Here is a 20,839-nt window from a genome sequence, read left to right as displayed (position 1 = left end):
GTATTTAACGTATTTTACATAATGTTTTAAGATATATTTATCTATATATTTTTTTTTTATCATTTAAGCTGTTAAGAGTACGACATTATAGATATGATATTTTATAGAAAGTCATATTTTGTATTGTAAAATTTGTATACATTTATATTATTTTTTTGTTTAATAAATACTGATTCCAAGAATATTATTTTGTAAAATACGATTGCTTATACCGTATAAATACGGTTAAAAAAAAAATACTTAGACATTTAATAGCAAATATAAAATAAATAGTATGGAAATCATGTTATACAAATTATGGATACATAATATAAAAAACCTATTTAAAAAATTAAAGTTGTATAAAAATTTAAATATAAAAGTTGTATACACCAACAAGTGTAATACGTAAGTATGTATTGTACATTATGTGTGTTTAAATTACGGATAAAACACATTGAAGCCAAAATAGAATTTGTAATGCCGAAAGAGAGTACATTTTTTTCAGTTAGTCGTTTAAATTCTAACGAAATATTTAAAATTTGTATGATTTTGTTTTTTTAGCTTGTACATTTTGGCGCTGTATACATTTTTAAAAAAAGGCGAATTCGGTCGAAATTTGAGCTTAAAAGTATGTAGCAATTTTTTTTCAATATTTGTATGCAGGTCATACGTGTTCATTTTTTATATGTAAATTCGGCGGTTTTTTTTCTTTATAATTTTAACCGAAGTCGTTTCATTTTAAAACGTTCTAGATTATGAGAAACTTGTGTACACACAAAACGATACGTCTTGAAATCGAAAAAAACCTCATTAATTTTTTTGAACTTGTAATAATTCTTATATCCTGTGCTCGACGGTAGTTAAGTAGGTATGTAGGTAGGTATACAGTTAGTTAGGTACAACACAAAGTCGCAGGGGACAAAGAACTCTTTCGAGTGTGCTATATGGTATTTTATACATAGACAGGGTGATTCTTATAGTGCCCTACGTTAATTTACTACAAAAACTACTTAGATTTTTACACAAAAAAATATTTAATAATTTGTTTGTGTAAAAAATACTAACTGATTACATACTACTTTTGTATCTCCCCCCTTCCTCAACAACAACTTTTGATTTTCAAATGGCAACCCCTATTTTTTTTTTTTGAATAAATATAATCAATATTGTATAAATTCATATGTTTTGAAGTTAAATTTTAAAAATATTAACTTGCTAAAGAATTGTTGACAATTTTACTAACGCAGCTAATAATAGGTGCTTTTGTACATTTTGATATTTTACACACTTGACGCTTAAGCCATTATTTTTATTTGTTATTAGATTATTGTCGGTAGTTTGACAACAAGTTATAACAAAATAACAATGATGATAAGTACCAAATAAAATATAATAATAATCATAGATAAAGAATAACGTCTTACAGATAAAATATACTTCCATATACCTGCGTTTATAGTTGATACTGGGTTTATAGAACCTACTTCCATGTAATCCTAAACATACTAAAACACACCAAATTTAAAATATTCAAATTTAATTAATAATTAAATAAGTACGTACTGCATAGATATAATAAACATTTTTATAGTCGTCAAATTATGAGATTGAAATATTTTATTAAATTCAATTTTTTTTTATAGCATTTATTTATTGATGTAGAGCTAATGTAATTAGCTGCTATCCAAGACTTATCCTCTGTTATCATTTTTAACAAGTATTAAACTAGTGTTTTGTATTTATTTATGTACCTGCTGAAAAAATTATATTATAAGTATTGTGTAATAGTAATTATATTTAAGTATGCCTAATAATGAGCACAGTCAATTTTAAGTATGTCTACTAATTCTAAAATTACCATTCAAAAGGAAAAATAAAAATTTATATTGTTTGAAGGTGTCCGATCAGATTCGGATAACACTGACTAGAGTAGGTGCCTCTGACACTTAAAAAAAAAAAATATTTATTAATATTAAGGTTATAACATTACAACTTAAGTATTTAAATACGTCATTGTATTTTACCTCTTATTTTCTCAGTTTTCACAATGATGTAGGTTTTATGTATAGATTCATATCATTCAACATCGTATATCAAACAAACGCTTTCAAAATTACTTGTCGCCAATTATAACAAGTTGCAAGCTAACTTTATTGTTGTATCGGGAAAAGTGTGAAAAAGATTAATTATCTGTGTCTTTACCTAATACACAGAAAACAAAATATTGTTATATTTATAATAGTTTAAAATAATTTTATGTAGTTCACTTGCCATTAAGCATTTTACCATTTTTTAAGTAAATAAATCAAACTTCTTTATTCCAAAAAGTTTAAATGTGATTCACCATAATCAAAACGTATGCCGAAATTTTCTCATATATAGTATTATGTTTTTCAAAACAACTTTAAAGATAAACATTGTTTAGTTTTAGAATACCACTTTCCAATGGAATTAAACGCCAATATATTTAAAATTAACGTAAAACCATATGTGTTACTCGTTAGTACTTAGTATTAAGGCCCCTGGATACCGACCGTTTTTTTCAGCCAAAACACATCATTTTTTGTCCATCGCACAGGCCGAACCATTGATTCGAAAAGCAATCTAAAAACAGAGATGAATTTGTCATGAAGTTTACTTGAGATCGGTCAGAGCACTTTTTACAGTTTTTAAATTTAACCCTTTCCAAATTTGATTTTAAAATTTTAAATTTTATAAAATGTTCAAACGTGTTTTATGCGTAATAGGAATAAGATATCAAAAAAGTATGCTGACCGATCTCAAGTGAACTTCTTGACAAATTTAAATCTGTTTTCAGATTACTTATCGGATCACTGGTTCAGCCTGTGCGATGGACAAAAAATGTACTATTATATTAAATAAAACGGCTTTTACTCATAGACAAAATTATTTAAATTAAAAATAATTCCATGAAGCTCATATAAATTAACCGGTAAACTAATTAACATGGTCAAAATTTAATAAAACCACTTTTTTCTTAAATATTGCCTATACAAAACTCCTTAAAAATGGTCGGTATCCAGGGGCCTTAATATAAACAGCACGTAGCTGTACGGTTAATGACTATTAAAATTAATTCTAGTGACCAGTTGACAAATATCCTTTAAACATCTGTACAACTGGTATGTATTTTTGTCATACTGACAAATATGACATGCAATTGTACATTTATCGCAATGCATAAAAAAAAAAGATTAATTTTTAAAGTACGGACGTTGCTTAAGTAAAATTTAAGTTCATGATTGCCATTGCGGCAGTCACTGAGTCGGTAACGCGTAGTCGACTTTCTAACACTGTATTGTTGCAGTTTTAATCCCACTTAGTGAACACAATTTTTTTACACATTCATTTTCCATCAACCGACCAATGTACTACGCACACAAATTGAGTTTGAGTCAACGGCGGCGAAGGAGGGTCAATTGTCACCAGTGTCAATTAAGTTTTTCCAATTATTATAAAAACATAGAGATGCGATTATCTCAAGAGAAAACGAAAAGGTACACGTGTATTAATACAAAGTGTTTGCTTTGTGACGGTTTATTATTTTGGTTTTTTTCATCGATGCGCAAAAAGTAGTAAAAGAAATCGAATATAGCAAAATACCGTATAATATCTATTCTTAGGGTCTACATAGTCCATTGAAGGCCTACTTTTTAAACTTAAATGGTAACATATACAAATAATTAACTTTTTTAGTAAAGACCATTTTGCCGAGAATTTAGGGCGATTTCTAATGAAAATTGATATTTTTATTCTTTTCACAATAATTGTGAAAAATAGTAAACATTTTTATAAACGCAGTCGAACAATCGCTGACGTTAGTTGACGGTTAGTAAACTATACTTTTGGCGATGGTCTTTTTTATTTTTTTTTGCAACACATCTGCGATGGCTGACAATGCACACATAAAAAATTATAAGCCTATGGTGAAAATAATATTTGCAAATTGTAAAATTTGTAACCTACATTTTTTTATGTAACTTAAAACAAGTTGTTACAGTAAATCGTTTCTCTATCGTATTTTTTTCAATATTTCATATCACAGCACCCTTGTTAGCAATTTATAACATGTTTTTTCATCTCAACCTGTTTAGGTAGGCATAAACAAAAAAAGATATCATTCAAATAATTAGAGACAATAATAGATTGCTTGAAATATATTTACACGATCGACTAGTCCCATACAATAACGTTAAACCATAGTAAAAAGTGTATAACAGAAAAATTGTAGATTATATAAATATTATACTAAAAAAATATGTTCGCAGAGCTCTAAAAAATACGCTTTATGTATAATTGCTGTAAAAAATGTATATTTTAAACAAAATTTTCATATTTCAAGTTGCTGTGTAATAAAATAAAAAGAAAATTTCGGTAAAGCGTTTGTACAAACAGAGCGTGTTGTTGAGTGAAATCGAAAAAAAAAATTTTTACTTATGCCTTTTTACAATAATTTAGTGCAATAACAACTTTAGCTACCGTTTAACGTCTTGCTAGTATAATAGTTTAGTATTAGTCACACCATATCATATAAAAGACTTGGGTTCTATTGTAGTTTTATTAAAAGTATTATAAAAAAATAACAATGATTGCCAACAGTTGTGCATTTGTTTTGTGTTTTTTTACTATAACGTCGAATATAAAAATAATCGAGTCAGCAGGTAACAGCATGGTAAGCATTTATTTTTTAACTGTAATTTTTCTCTGAAATAATTTCAATCTCATAATTTACGGTTGATAGTAGCTGTACATTATAAAAAATAATACTAACATTTTTTATAATAACATAATTTGGGGTAGATAACAGCTGTACAATATAAAAATTATTACTTGCGTAAATAAACAATACAAATAAAAGAGCATAAAAGTAGAAGTTAAGTGTGCATATGAATTAAAAAAATAGCTGACTTGGCCACAATGCATATATCACTACTTTGATAGGCTGACATTTTTGGGAAGGGGTCTGGAACTTGGCCTTCTTTCACTTATAGGGATTTTGATGGGGATATATATATATATATATATATATACAATATACATGCATAGTTTTTAATTAATTTATGTAAGCATATATTCTTAACTATGATTTTTCTCTGAAATAATTTCAATCTCATAATTTACAGTTGATAGTAGCTGTAAAATATAAAAAATAATGCTAACATTTTGTATAACAATAAAAAAGCTACAATATATATATATATATATATATACTATGTTATTTTATTAAAATACAAATAAAACTATCAATATTTGTTTGTACAAATGAGATGATTCTATTAATTTGTAGTCATACTACTGCTTTACGGTCAATATATAATCAAAATGTAATATATTTAACAGCTGCTTCATACTGAAATTATATTTTTTTTTAAAACAAATAATATCAATGCTTCAATATGTTAGTCAAGTTACTTCTTTTTATAGTTACTTTTTGTTACATATTTTCTTTTTTAGGTTACTCCTACACTATATTTTCCGCTATATACTGCGTCGCATGTATATGCCGTAATGCAAATAAAAACATTCAAAGATCTTCCAATTAATTTACAAAATTCTGAAGAGTTTATTCTGTCAGAACCTTGTAAGGAAGATAAAGATATAAAATTAAAAATCGAGTCTCTGGGTAAATTTGAGACAAAGATTAAAGACGTACAATGTAGTTTTTGTGTTTTTACAAAATATAATATATTAACTATGAAAAAATTAGTTGATGAGCTTCAAAGCAAAGAACATATTATATTCATTCATAGCCAGAGTACTGTAAAACGTATTGAAAAGGAAGCCAACACTTTACTACAAATTTTAATAAGGTCAAATTTCGGGAGTGGAAATTGGCCTTGGATAGTTTTTTTGAAAATCTTCGCCTTCAGTCAATACGGTGATCATAAACCTTATATCCAAAAAAAACCCATTCGAAGACGACCACCTGCTAACCGGTGTTTCAAATGTCATCGAAAATTGTGTGGTTGATAAATACCTTCCGCCGACTGCGACTGAATCTGATTTCATTTCGAAAAATAAGACAACATCCGATGATATGCTCTACAATCTACATCATTTTATCTTGTACAATGGAGATCTTTTCAAAAGCCGTACTTTGGCTATGATAGATTTTTTATATCTCAAACCATTTTGGAAAGACAATCAAATATTGTTTAGAAAAATTAAAGAAGTCAAAGCCGATTGGAGTGAAGTGAAACAACGATTTGAGCTCGAGGTGCTTATTACCAAAGAATTTGTGAAAAATCGCACTTGGATATACGATCCATACGAACGCTATGACCACCAACTCTTGTTGGTCAAGATTATCGATGCCAGAATTTATTGTTATCTGGCGGTTGTACTGCATGTCTATAAACAACAATTATTCAAGCTTGACGTAAAGGTGCTAACACATATAAAAGACCGTATCATTAACGTCGTCCTCGAAGCATTGAAATTAACGGCGTACCAAGATGATTTTCTTGTAGTTATTTCATCAGAACTCAAGTCCGGAAAAACTAGTAACGTCGAACACATTAATGACATTTCAGCAAAATTGCGGACAAAGGCCAACGGGATGCTAAACGATTTAAACGGGGCCAGTTCAAATGAAATCAAACGGCTCAGTTTCAACGTTGACGAAGACCAATTTTTAACCGACGATATGATAATAAAAATCATCAATGATTTCGAAAACTATTTAAAAGAATTAAAACGTTTCATGCTATTCGATTATAATGTGCTTTTGAATTTTATAGGTGTATATCCGTATTCTCGCCTTCTTAGCCGTTCTACACTATCTTAGTTTAATTTATTTCAACATTCTTTTGGATTAGAAATATAATTTTATTCATTCCTTATTATTACTAAGCGTACTAAAATTTTAAAATGTTTTCATAAATCGTATTTTATTAGACGTACCTACTGTAAGACGTATTTAACGTATTTTACATAATGTTTTAAGATATATATATATATATATTTTATCTTTTAAGCTGTTTAGAGTACGACATTATTGCTATGATATTTTATAGAAAATCATATTTTGTATTGTAAAATTTATATACAATATTATTATTATTATGTTCAATAAATACTGATTCCAAGAATATTATTTTGTAAAATACGATTGCTTATAACAATCAATTATTAGAAAAATACGGTTAAAAAAAAAAATACTTAGTCATTTAATAGCAAATATAAAATAAATAGTATGGGAATCATGTTATACAAATTATGGATACATAATATAAAAAACCTATTTAAAAAATTAAAGTTGTATAAAAATTTAAGTATAAAAGTTGTATACACCAACAAGTGTAATACGTAAGTATGTATTGTACATTTATGTGTGTTTAAATTACGGATCAAACACATTGAAGCCAAAATAGAATTTGTAATGCCTAAAGAGAGTACATTTTTTTCAGTTGGTCGTTTGAATTCTTACGAAATATTTAAAATTTGTATGGTTTTGTTTTTTTAGCTTGTACATTTTGGCGCTATATACATTTTAAAAAAAAGGCGAATTCGTTCGAAATTTGAGCTTAGAAGTAGGTAGCAATTTTTTTTCAATATTTGTATGCAGGCCATACGTGTTCATTTTTTATATGTAAGTTCGGTGGTTTTTTTTCTTTATAACTTTAACCAAAGTCGTTTCATTTTAAAACGTTATAGATTGTGAGAAATTTGTGTACACACAAAACGATACGTCTTGATTTTATAACTCCAAAAAAAACCTCGTAAATTTATATTTTTTTCAACTTGTAATAATTCTTATAAACCTGTGCTCCCCCCCCCACCCCTTCTCGTCACCACTCTATGTTGTTACCACTGTACTAGCTTTTCTAATTTTACTTTTGTCTTGTTTTGAACACTCATTTTCCTATCAAGCGGTTACAATAAATTATTACAAATAATATTTAAAAAAACACTTGTCTGTACTAACAGAATATTTTTTTACTCGCTTATCGTGTGAAAATAGGATACCTTAATGGGATTGTAAGCAGTCTGTTTTTTTTTTTTTGAAGTCTTAGACCAAAAAGCCTGACAAAATTTCGACTACAAATCAGTTAATAATAATATTATTATTATAACGATTCAACGGTATAGTTGAAACACTTATTAACATATTATATTGAGCCTTCATATTTCCCAATAAAGGCTATTAAAAAAAAAAAAAACACATTATATGAACAAAATCGTAATGGTTACTAGTAAACCATGATAAAGCTATATTAGATATTTCTGTAAACAAATTACTGGTACATAAATAATTTTGATCTATCATAGATGGTAATTATTTTTCAAAATAGAAAACTACAAAACCGCAATATTATTTCAAGTTATACTATAATTTAACCTGTATATATTGAATGGGTGCTTAAAGGGTTGAGTAATAGGCTTTTTAAACAATTTATATAAATAATTTATTTTGCTTCCAAAACTTCTGTAATGATTTATTCGTGGCAAACATTGTGACAATATGTGTACTGGGAAAATTTTTGAAGATAAACTGTTAATTTTTATATTTTTTTGTTTAATCGTATTATAAATATCTTGTAAAATGTGAGCATTATGAATGTGTGTAGAAAAATCAAAAGTGATAATTTATAAGGAAAATAGAAGAAAATGGGTTTACAAAAAATTGTACGGTGGCTAGCCAAAGCAAATATTTTCTTAATATCGAATATGTTTAAGTACAATCATTTAGAAGTGTATAATAAACATTTCTACTTACAATTATTCAGTGTTTAATACAAATTAGGATATAGCAAAATTTTAGATTAGATGTGAATCATAATATATGTGTATTATATATATATATATATTAACATTTATGAATATCTGTATTAACTATACATTGAAAAACATATTATATTAGTAGTTATACCGGTTGATCCGTCTGGTGTGTCTTACACTCATTTATTCGGAAAATATGATTATTTTGAAAATGTTTTTTTTCTTACACATTATTTTACAAAATTTTTCAATGATATGATATTTATACGTTAATCCCTTGCATTTAAAAGAAGTATGGACTTGTTTTTTTTTTCAAATAAGAACATATGCGTTTAATTCCATAAATATGTAGTCAAAAAATGTTAAAAAAGTTAGCGTTTGAATTTTTAATATTTTTTATCAATCCGTTCGTTCGCTATGACTTTATAAAAATATAGACATGGATCACCTTGTATATAGATTTTTTTACTACTACCGAACGGTTTTTTTGGTAATAATAATTTAAAAAGTAGTTTTCCCTATTGTTTCGCATGGGTTTTAAAGTGACTGCTGTTACACCCAACTGTAAAAACATGTACCTACTTATAAATTTGTTTTGAAAATCTGAAATTTTGTCGGTTGTCCACAGCAAACCGTTTAGACAATATTATAATACCTATAAATGGCGATTTTCCGACTGGATATATAGTTAAGTGCTATATAATTAATACTAATAATAGTAGCCGTAGGTATATCGGCAACCTGACTACTCGTGATTATCATTATAACCTAAAGAGAAACCCTCGACGATAGTTAAGTAGATAGGTAGGTAGGTAGCTAGGTACAACACAAAGTCTCGCAGGGGCAAAGAACTCTTTCGGGTGTGCTATATGGTATTTTATACATATATATATATATATATTTATGTTATTATAATGTTGTATATTATTAGTTTGCATAATGCAACAATATAATAATGTGTATTATTTGACCGGGCACGGCTGGGGGGCAACCGGGAGGCGGTGGTCAGGCGCGTTGGCGGCGACGGCGAGACCCGCGGTTGTCGGGCCACCGAACGCCGCAAACACAACACTACTCGCCGCCGAAAACCCTTAGCCACCGGACCGTCGTCCGGGCGGGTTAAGTCCATTCGTTCTTCAGCCCTGCCAGAGGACACCTACAGCGCAAATCAAAGAGCAGACACACACCACTCAACGCCCTCAACGTACGGGTAAGTATATATAATATATATATATAAACACAATAGTAATAATAATAAGAAGTGTAGTACACCGGTTGAGTTATACAACGTTAACAAATAAAAAAATAAAAAAAATAATTTAAATGACAATAAAAAAAAAACACCCTCTCACCCATCGGCAGCAAGGAAGCTGAAACCAATAATTAAACTATAACGTTATGCAAAGGTATTTTTTTTTTTTTTTTTAAAGCCAGTACGGGGGGACGGTGTACTTAGGGGGGTTGTATTGGGACGGGGCACCCTTACGGTTCGGTTTGAATCAGTAGACGGTCGAAGTGGACCGAAATAAGTGGGGGTAATCTGGTTAATTCGTAAATCTGTGTTTTTATAAAAAAAAAAAATTAAACGGATGTGTTTTTACTTGTACTAGTCGTGTACTTGTATTAACCATTAATTTTTATTAAATCTCAGACGGTTGGATAATTTCAAACAAAACGAGTGGGGGAATGAAAAACACTAACTAAAAGAAGTTTAACGTACCTCCCCTCCTCCCACTACGACCACTGTAGATGGCAGAAATACAAAAAAAATTGTAATTCTATTTAGTTATGTATTTGATACATTATATACTTATATAAAAATAACACATATATATATATATATATAAATCTGTGGCTTGGATCTAAAAGGGGGTCAATCTCACTTTTGTAACTTCGTTTTTAGAATCTTTTATCAAACTCTTCATAAGTAATTCATTTTTTGGCCTCAGAGTGTCGTTTTTATCACAGTATAATAAGATAAAGGATGTTTTAATTTTTGCATTTAGCGGACTAACTCGTTTATGCCCAAAATTGACATTGGCCCTTTTAGACCCAAGCCACAGATATATATATATATTTACTTCGTAACGGCTTTTAAATACAAAGGAAGTTAACTAATGACGGCAAATGATAACATGACAGGTACATTAATAACATAAATAGATTAATTAAACATACATTTGGACAAGAAAAGACTGTAGGACTATGTAAGTACCTACGTTTTACCATTTTAGGTCGGCTCATTTACAAGAAGAATCAAAAAATTGTTGTTTTAGTATTTAAGGTGTGGATACGATTAGGGTTGACCGTTTGTTTACATAAATTTGTTGCCGTCGTTACCCATGAACCGTAATCGTCGGTTTAATGTAATTTTTTTTCAGGCACCTGCTTTACTTGAAAATTAAAATAATGTTCAGACATAGCCGACATAATGTTAGAACTTTGAACCCACCTTCGGTCTAATTTTCAGACCTTAAGCCCTAAAACTACAATTACTAAAAAAGTGAAATAAAAAAAAATAGTTTCCACCCCTTCCGGTTCTTTCGGGTTATTGATAATTAATTGGCTCATCTATTAGCTTCGATGCGGATCTCAAAGGTTATTGTTTGTACAATGATGCGTTTTTATTGTAATTTTGTGTCACGACCGGATGTAGAAAGTCAAAAGATCGGAAATCGTACCTGAACAGTACTTTATTGTGGCGGAAAATGTAAAAACTTGACCGTTTCGCATTTTGGAATCATACAAAGTACCCGAAAATTTACATATTTTTCCACTTAAAATTACCGAGTGCCATAACTTTTCAAAAAATAGTGGAATTATATTTTCCAAACTTGAATGGAACATTATTCATACAGGTACAATGGCCACTACCGTTGTACATTGACACACCGGAAAAATATCATAAACCTTTTCTCACAAAAGGTGGGATGGCATCCTTTTATTTATTTCAGAGTAGTCTTAGGACTCGAGGTCAAAAATTCAGACTATAAAAGTAGAAGTAGAGAGCTAAAACATCATGCAGATTTTCTTAAAAATCACACCTAACCCAACCGGTAACTGGGCAATATATAAACATTGAACGATTTTTTGTCGATATTTAAGATTTCCACGGATTCGCATCGAAGCGTTTTTTCTTGAGAATTATTTCATCAATTTCAACATCACAATAATTCCTACAATCCTATATTTTACTATAATGATTTCTACATCCCCCTCACTATGCCACGAACCCCATTGCCTTGGCTGCCCCCCTCCCCCCTCCGAACATTATTAATAATTGCTAATTCCGGTTTGTGTTTATAGCGCATAAATTATTAAACGCCGTTTTGCAATTATTAATCGTTTTTTTGTATACACAGCGCAATTGTTAGAATAATAGTTATTATCGTTTTTTAATGTATTTTTCGGTACAGAATCTAAAAAGCTGTGACTGCGGGCTTTTGGAACGCCGGTCTGACTTGCAATAATATTATTATTGTTGTGTACTTAATCAACGAACGCAGCGTTATTTTGCTATAGAGAAAAGTCAAAAAGTTTTAAACACTCATAACGCTAATTCCAGTAGAACGGGTTTTCCGGCGAATTTAACACAGGGGTAACGGAGAATGTTAAATTATTAACAATAATAAAGCCTTTTATTAAATTTTATAGAAAAAATTGTTTCAAGAAATTTTGTTATTAAAAAAATATATATATATATAATTTGCATATTTCATAAGTTAAGACTAACTGCCCGTTAGTTGCCTACTTACCACCGCCACTTGATTGCTGTTTGGACTTTACAACTTGTAGTTATATAATATGTACACTACTGATAAAAAATATCATCCAAATAAATGAGACAATATCGACTTTATGAAATATTCATCAGAACACAGTGTTTTAAATTGAAAGGTATATTTTGTTGAATGCGCGTGCATATTATATTTTCATATACATATTTTATTGTCGGCGAGAATATAATAAAATACATTTCTTCGATATTTTTCACTGCTATGTATGTAAATACAAGGCTTGACAATTTCGGTTTTGTTCCAATGTTCTGTACGAAAATTACCGCTTTAAAATTCCCTCTGGACCTCTACCACCTCTACTTTATATGTGTTCAAAGGGCCAACGGGCACAACGGTTATCAGTTATCCCAGGGCTGAATCTGAATAATTGGTTTAGGAAAATGCAGTGCTGTTGCACGGTCGTCTCCTGTGCCCGCGGGCAATTTGAATACACAAGTGGTATCTCTGAACGGCTTTTATTATTTCACTTATTTTTTTGAAACTCGACGGTGTACTAAATCTTTATACACACCTATGACAGTAGGTATTCCTTTAGCGTTTTGGCGTCTGATTTCTCTCTTTGACAAGTCGGCTGCGGCAAGCTGTATGAGAGCTTCGGGCTTTTGCCAGTCGATTGCGATAACACTCTAGTTAAAAACAGCATACTCAGCCAATCTTGTCGAAAAGCATGTAATGTGAAAAGCAATCAAAAGCTACACACCAGTAGACCCCACACTTACAATGCGCAGACACCTGCTTCTGCTGCTGCAGGCCACTAATTGGTTTAACCCCCCCCCCCTTTTCGTAGATATTATTCCCCTTATGTACAATATAATAATAATAATAATATATTACTGCCACGATTTATTTCCCAATGTCGTTCATTAATTTCGTGTTGCGTCGGGATTACACATAATGGGAAGGATGGGGGGAATGCTGTAGTAGGTATTTATTGCCTATGGTATACTCAAAGCGTTATGATGCGCTACCTTTTTGGTTTATTATCTCAAATAAAGCGCGCTTTCGCCTGGAAGTGATGCCCTTCCCCCAGCCGAGTGTAAGTCATTGAGAATTTATTATTACATTATATGCGCACACAGCTATAAGATAATATTAATCAGCTTTTCAATTTATTCATATAAACTAACTGCCGAGTAGTAGTGCCGGTAGGTTTACTCTTGTTTATTTCACTTTTTGGCCAAAGTTTTGGGACGCGAAATTATCTAGTCAAATGTATTTCTACTAAGAAACCCTCCCACCCCCCCCCCGTCCTCAAAAAAAAAATTTAAAGCGATTTCAAACATCATAACTCTAACTGGATATTCGCATCGAAGCGTTTTTTTTTTTTAAATGACTTTAGACATCACTTTAGTGTTAATAAAAAACACCCGAAGGAGGTCTGTGACATCCTCAACCCCACTCTGCACCAAACGTGGTTGCTTTTTAAAATTTTTTATTACAAGATTGCCGATAAAGTTAATTGCACAGTGGAAATGTATGCATTATGATTGGTATCGCACAAATTGCACGTTTGACGACAGCACAGCCGTTGCACTATATAATAATAATATACTTAAGTAATGCGTCATAATAATGTTGTGTTGAATGGCTGATGTGTATTGTGCGATATGGAACGTGTCAAAAACCAATAACGGGCTGTCTATGAACCGTGAAAGGCGTTGTCCTCTTGAGTGCGACCTTTTTTTTTAATTAAAAAATAACACGCCTATTAAGAATTCACCAAAATAACCCACCGTGGGGGGGGGGGGTTCAAAAGTATATTTTCATAATCGATTAGGTCAGAGGGGAGGGTTCATTTTATATATACATAAGTAGTTGGGTTATGGCTAGCGGTTAAGGTCGCCGAACAATAGTTCTAAATACCCTAACCCGACCCCGATGAAAAGTCATATTGTCAATTAGATATTATTATTATTGTATCCTCCAGGGCGTCGTCGGTATAGTGCGTTTCCAACAAAGGTCGTAGTAGGACGTCGTGATTTAATTAGCCGACCGAATTGGGTTTTGTTGTAATTAGCGGGGTAGCAACACAAGGAGGCGCACAGAGAAAAACAAAATTTAATAAGAATACCGGCACAACAAATGGGCTCTGTGTACTTACTGTCTTCGCGATTACAAAGTTTCACGGTCACACTTTCGGACAATGATCTCGGCCAGAGCCGGAGAAAATTTAATTCCACAAAACCAATTCGTGCGTTGTTACCCGGGTTCTGGACCATCCTCTTTTAATTTTCTTTTACTCGGTTACACGCTCCTTTTTGGCTGGGATCAAATTATTTTTTATTCGTGTCCAACTTATTAACCGTCTCGTCTTCTCGACTTTCCACGGAACCGAGTTAATTAGATTAGACCCATGCCACAAGTCATAACCGAGAAACATTAAAAAAAAAAGACAATTATCTGTTTGGACGTTAAAAAATCTGGCAAGTTCAGAGTACCATGATTAATTACAATGTACATCCGACCTTTAATTATTACATGATAAACTCCAAAGTATATATATATATATATATATCAGCAATCGTAGGATAATGATATGCTAGGGAATTAGTTATTTATAAAAAAAAAAAAAAGGTTATGACAGATATTTGCTAAGATGAACAATTATTAGTAGCACATTCCGATTAGGTTTGGTAAAAGAATTAAAACACAATATGAATTGTATAGGACCTTTCACGGCTAATCCGAAACTGGTTTCATATTTTGTGCAGCGATACCGTTTTATCATAGTGTTGGGCGTTCCTAAAACAAATTTCACATTCTTTGTGGGAATTAGAACCTTATCACATGTTTATAACTGTTATCACCGTTTTATAACAATGGATGATATTATAACTGATAAGCAATATTATGTAATTCCATGATTCTGGTCACACTGCAGCTCGTCTTTTCGGTTACTTCATTATTGCGACCTGCTGGTAAAAATGCTACAAAAAAAAAAAAAAATGATTAACCTCGAGTCAATAAAACATGTATGTTTCGCCGCAGGGCATAATTAGTGGTCGAGGTTTTGGTTTTTTACTTTATACCTATATTTTTCCATCGGCGTTACGTGCGTAAATTTAAATGTCCAAATAAATTGCATTTGGAACCAATCAAAAAAAAAAAAAAAACCCTATCTACATCGGCGGTGTACTTAGCCTTTTCGGTGTGGTGTGTTTTTTTGAAACTCCACGAATTTTCGCGGAATCCAAAAGTCGCATTGCGGTAAAACCGAAATCACACACTCTCTGATTGGCGGGTTTTCCATGGCGGAACGTGCCGGAAGAATATTATTATGATAGTGTATTGTTGCCATTATTAAATATATCCGGTATATATCCGGTGGGAGAATCGTGTCTCTATAGCTCGACAATAACACTGTATTGTCAGCTATATAAGCGCGACTGATTGTGCATTGTAATCACATTATTCATATTATTTCTGCGCCACACAGCAATTGAATATATTATTATGCAAGACTGGTACACAACACAAAATTTGAGGGGTTTTTTTTTGTCATGGGGAACGGAAAGCGCTCTTTATTAAGGCGCAATGGATAGGCAATATTTGGCAACAGTTTATCCAGTAACCGTTTCGAGGATGCCTGTCTAATTTCAATGTAAAAACATATTGAGTTTTTCTAGTAATAAAACTTTTAGAGTTATTTTTCACCGAGTTGTGGCGAAAGTTTGATAAAAAAAAAAATGGCTTTATTTGCCGGCGTACCTATCTTTGGGAGGATTTCAATTTCTATTTTGTTTAACAAAACAACGAGCACAAATAATTGCAAAATATTAAAATTAAGCTTTAAAACCAATCATTTTGAGAGCAGTTTCGATCTTGAAATTGAGTTTCCTCGTAAATCGGTTATTTTTTGTGTTGTGGCATTCTTATTTCCATCAGCTGTGTATTGTAATAACATTAAATCATGTTGTTCATCTTCAAATTATCATGTATAATTGATATTTTTCAAGGACCGAGGCACGGCATAATTGTTGACAATCTTATGTTTATAATATAATATTATATTAAGAGAAACCGCACTCCGAGTGGTCCGAGTCGCTTTATAATTCCACCGTATACGAATCATTACAGTATAAAATGCATTTGCATAATATTATTATTATGATTGTTATTTTTTCCCTCCCATTTCATCCGACTTTAGCCGTTCAAGCCACTTAAATCCGTTTGGTTTTTTACAGATATATATATATATATATTTTTTTTTTTGCAAAGGAAAATCTCACAAACACCGTTGTTGTAGGCACATCCGTTGTCGTGTACCTGCGTTTGGGGGTTGTTTTTTTTTTTTTGTGTGTAAACTTACTACTTTTCATTGTTACAAACTACACGCCGTTTTTATTGGGGGGTATTTTTTTTTTCCAGACTTAAGCCGCTGTCTTAAGACCGCGCGTGAGGGTAGCATCGCGCTATGAGCGCAAAAGAAAGGGACAAACGGGCCAACAACCCGGCTAAGGTGGAAAGCGGAACCGATTCAAGTGCAACCGACGACTCTGGGGGATCTTCGGACAGCGATGGGACGAGCAAGACATCAAATGTGAGTAAACACAGTGTGTGTGTGTGTGTTTGTAGGCAATAAATATATATATATATATATTATATTGTAAATATTTGCCGCAAAATTCTGGTACAGTAACCTAATGTGTGTTTGCTTTTGCATGTATGCTTTATGGTATTATCACAGCTATTATATCCATGACCATAACCCCCACCCCCGCACAATTTACATATATATTGATAATGTTGGTTTCCCCGTGACTAGTTTATATATTGGAGCCTACACAGCCGAAGGGAAGCAATTTGGTTTTATTATTTTTATTTTTTTACAAGCACAAACTTGTACCGAAGCCCGAATATTAATCCTTTTCCATAGATAAGATGATCGGTTTTTCTTTATTTAGCTACTTTGTTATTATCTGTTTTATTTTTTGGACTAAAGGACTGGACGTACAGCTATTATTGTATAGGTACTTTATATTGATATACTTAAACTATAGCTATAAAATATAACCACAAGTTTTGCTCAAGTTTTTTCTAGATTAAATTATAATTTACATATATTCATTCATGTAAAAAAAAAGTTATAACCGATTAAATAAAATATATAAAAATTAAACGTTAAATTTAAATATTAATACATTTTGGTATTTTAATATTCGACTTTATAATAATTTTAATATTAATAATCCAAAGATCAGTTCTGAATCAAATCGATAATAATCGTTTAACATTCATCATTAAAATTAGTTGAAGAGTTTAACACATTTTTATGAGTACAAACGCTTGTTATGTATAACATAAAACTGTATTTTTTAAAACTTAAAATGTAAAACGATTAAAAAATTGATGCAATTTGGTTCTTGTTTCGAATCGTGTGGTAGGTACAGTGATAATTTATTTAATATTTTACAAATATAATGTACTCTGATGCTTAACTGAAAATTTAATGGTTTTATAGTAATGTAGTCGTTGTGAGTTAAGGTACTCGAGCATAGTTATTTTAAAATTCCAATAATCGGGCCAAGATAAATATTTAAACCGATTTGTTAATTTCCACAGTACAATAATAATGCACTAAAAACAATGCAGTTTTGTGTTTTCCAAAAATGTCCTAATTAATAGAAAAACACATGTAATAAGAAAAGAAAAGAAATTTGAAAAACGTTACAAGCGAATTACTAAAAATATTCAATTTGATAAACATATTTTTTGCTGAACCAAATTGATCATTTGTGTTAATTGTTTCGTTTTTTTTTTGTATGGTTATGCATATTATTTGTATGATGAATATACATTATTTTTTTTAATTGAAATTATGAGAGCTAAACTGTTACATTTTAATTAATTCTCAAGATAATTAAACCGTGGATACGAGTGAACTGTGACAAATAATTTTGTTTTCCTAGATATATTAACATACCAACAGCTATACATTGTTGAGAATTTTTTATTCAGATTACTAAAGGTGACCGTTGTGTGAATGGCAATGGGAATTATTCTCCAAGGGCTTATTGTGCCTTTATGGAGTCAAAAAAAAAAAAAAAAAGTATAAACGGGCAATGGCTTTAATGTAAAAGTTTAGACGTTGGTCGGATGTCCTCTTTTATGGCTCATATCCCACACAAGTGGTGTCCGCTCCATTTCTTTCAACCCCAGCGCCTTTTTCTTAATAACATTTATCCACTTTGTTTATTGACCCGGGTCCCTTTCTTACTGGGAACGCTCTAAAAACGTTTTCCGCCATCTTAGCTCGTATAACACAGGGTTTAATCCTTCAGATAAGTCGCTTTTTACTTTGGTGGCCAAGCACGTGAGTACGTACTTAAAACAAAGGGTTTTCGACACCATAGGTCAACGATATCATTTTTCCATTTTTCATCTCTGAGCCAAATGGCAACGACTTGTTTTTTATTCATAAAAAAAAAAAATAACAAAAAGTAATCAAATTTCGCCACGCAAGTTGGTTATTACTTTGCTCTGATTAAAATTGAAATATAAGATTGTTTTTAACAAGCTCCCCCTTCTAGCTACAGTTACCCTTCTTCGATGAAGAAAACGAATTAATTGTGTGCGAAAAAATTCTGATTACAAAATATATAACGAACATATTATTAAAGACTTGATTTTATATTATAAAAACTCAAAAAAAAAAATATATTCGCTGTCTAACTATGACTAAAGAAAAATGTGAGCACTTCAGACAGTATTTAGTCGTGACTAGAGCTGGGATGGAAATGACCATAAATGTATTAAAATATGCATTTTAAAATGTCCAAATATGCAATTATATGCTTTAGTCACAGGAAAAATGTTTTTGTTTTGTCTTTGTGTTGCTAATGTGAGTATACAATGTAATCTTTTTTGTTGTAATTTCAGCAAGCCCGTGTCGGGCTGACTAAAACTTTTTAGCGCAGTTTCACCCTTTTGGTGTATAAATTAAATTTTTTTTTTTTTAAATATACATTTTTTTAATGAAATTTTTTTCGAAAAATATCCAACTCTGTCTCGTTTGTAGGCAATATTATTATTGTTACACCAAGAGATTGTCTTGGATTGTTTTGTGGACCTGACTGCAACGGGCGGTTTTCTGGAAAGGACTGTGTGTGTGTATTCTAAGGGTAAATCTAATTATTATTTGGAACTCATGTGGATAAAAGGCTTTTTTGGTCGGGCGACGACGACGACGAACAGTGGTTTTCGATTTTGCTTAAGTCGAAGACTATGTTTTGTGCATTGTGTTTGTAGTATTTCTATTTCCAGTTGGACGTTTTGCGCCCACGTTTTGTGTGCTTTGTGTACATTTTTAATAATATATATATATATAGTATACCTATACAGAAGAGAAACACATCAACGCAAAAACCAATATGTGTTTTGCTCTTTCCATTGTCACCGCTAAGGTCTTATAGGTTAGGCAGGCGGTAATTTATTTTCGGGCCCTTTCGCTGGCTGTTGGTGTTTTTTTTTTTTGTTGTTGTTCCATCTATGCATTTTTTTCAAATCGGTTTCATAAATAAACGCCCCGTAATCGAATGCGTAGAAAACGGACCACTATATATTTCGTGTTAGCACGCATTGGATTAAAAATAGCGGCTTAAACAAATAAAAACAATAACCTACCTGTAAAATGTTGTTGGCCGAATGTGTGTGTACAGTCAATGTTGCACGACATAAACTTTACCCAAGTCCTGTCCACAAGAAAATAGTTTTAAATAGGTACACCTTGCGAGGGTACAATAGCCATTTTGGTATAAATATAATTTGATTTAATAAACACAAACTATTTTATAATCGTTAATATATGCAATTAAAAATCCATAAATAACCACTGATAACGGTATTTAAATAGGTAATTAAAAAACCAACATTTAAACACGTTGTTACTGACATATAAAATAATATAACATGCACAGTATTAATAGTTTTTAAATAATATAAAACACAATTGATAAAAACTACATGTTAGAATTTTTAACACATATCAGTCGAGTTCAGTTGCCAATTATATACTATTATTATTACCGTTGAAACAATTATTTAAACAATTTTTTAAACCTATTAAAATTCCAAAAAAATATTATACTTTCACCGACCACTTATGTACCTGTTAACAGCAAGTTTATTAGTAGTGTTTGAATAATAGATTAAAAAACAAAAATACAAGACTTCTATACTTTTTTAAACGTGTCGTGAATAATAAATGAAACGTCTTGAATTGGTTTTGACTATATATTATTGTAAAAAAATAAAAAAATTTGAAGAAATATCAAAGTTTTTCGAGACAAAATAATGCACAAACATATAGTATGTTCCTT

The 20,839-nt window shown here is 30.9% G+C and overlaps 1 protein-coding gene across 1 annotated transcript in view; it reads left to right on the top strand.

The window, feature by feature from the left end:
- The first annotated feature begins 9,811 nt into the window (after positions 1–9,811).
- LOC126839518 (CD151 antigen-like) overlaps positions 9,812–20,839 on the top strand; it is a 44,256-nt gene continuing 33,228 nt past the window's right edge. The window contains exons 1-2 of the mRNA XM_050574861.1: positions 9,812–9,934; positions 16,890–17,061. Coding sequence (XP_050430818.1) covers positions 16,936–17,061 — 126 coding nt within the window. The 5' untranslated portion in view covers positions 9,812–9,934; positions 16,890–16,935. The remainder of the gene's footprint in view (positions 9,935–16,889; positions 17,062–20,839) is intronic.

Source organism: Adelges cooleyi, unplaced genomic scaffold, assembly GCF_023614345.1.
Source record: "Adelges cooleyi isolate 19-005CV unplaced genomic scaffold, UGA_ACOO_1.1 ACOO_flye_CR_arks_rails_tigmint_CR_PRNA_306, whole genome shotgun sequence".
NCBI classification, from domain to species: Eukaryota; Metazoa; Arthropoda; class Insecta; order Hemiptera; family Adelgidae; genus Adelges; species Adelges cooleyi.
Note: the sequence above shows the minus strand (reverse complement) of the source record. Positions and strands in the feature narration are given on the sequence as shown.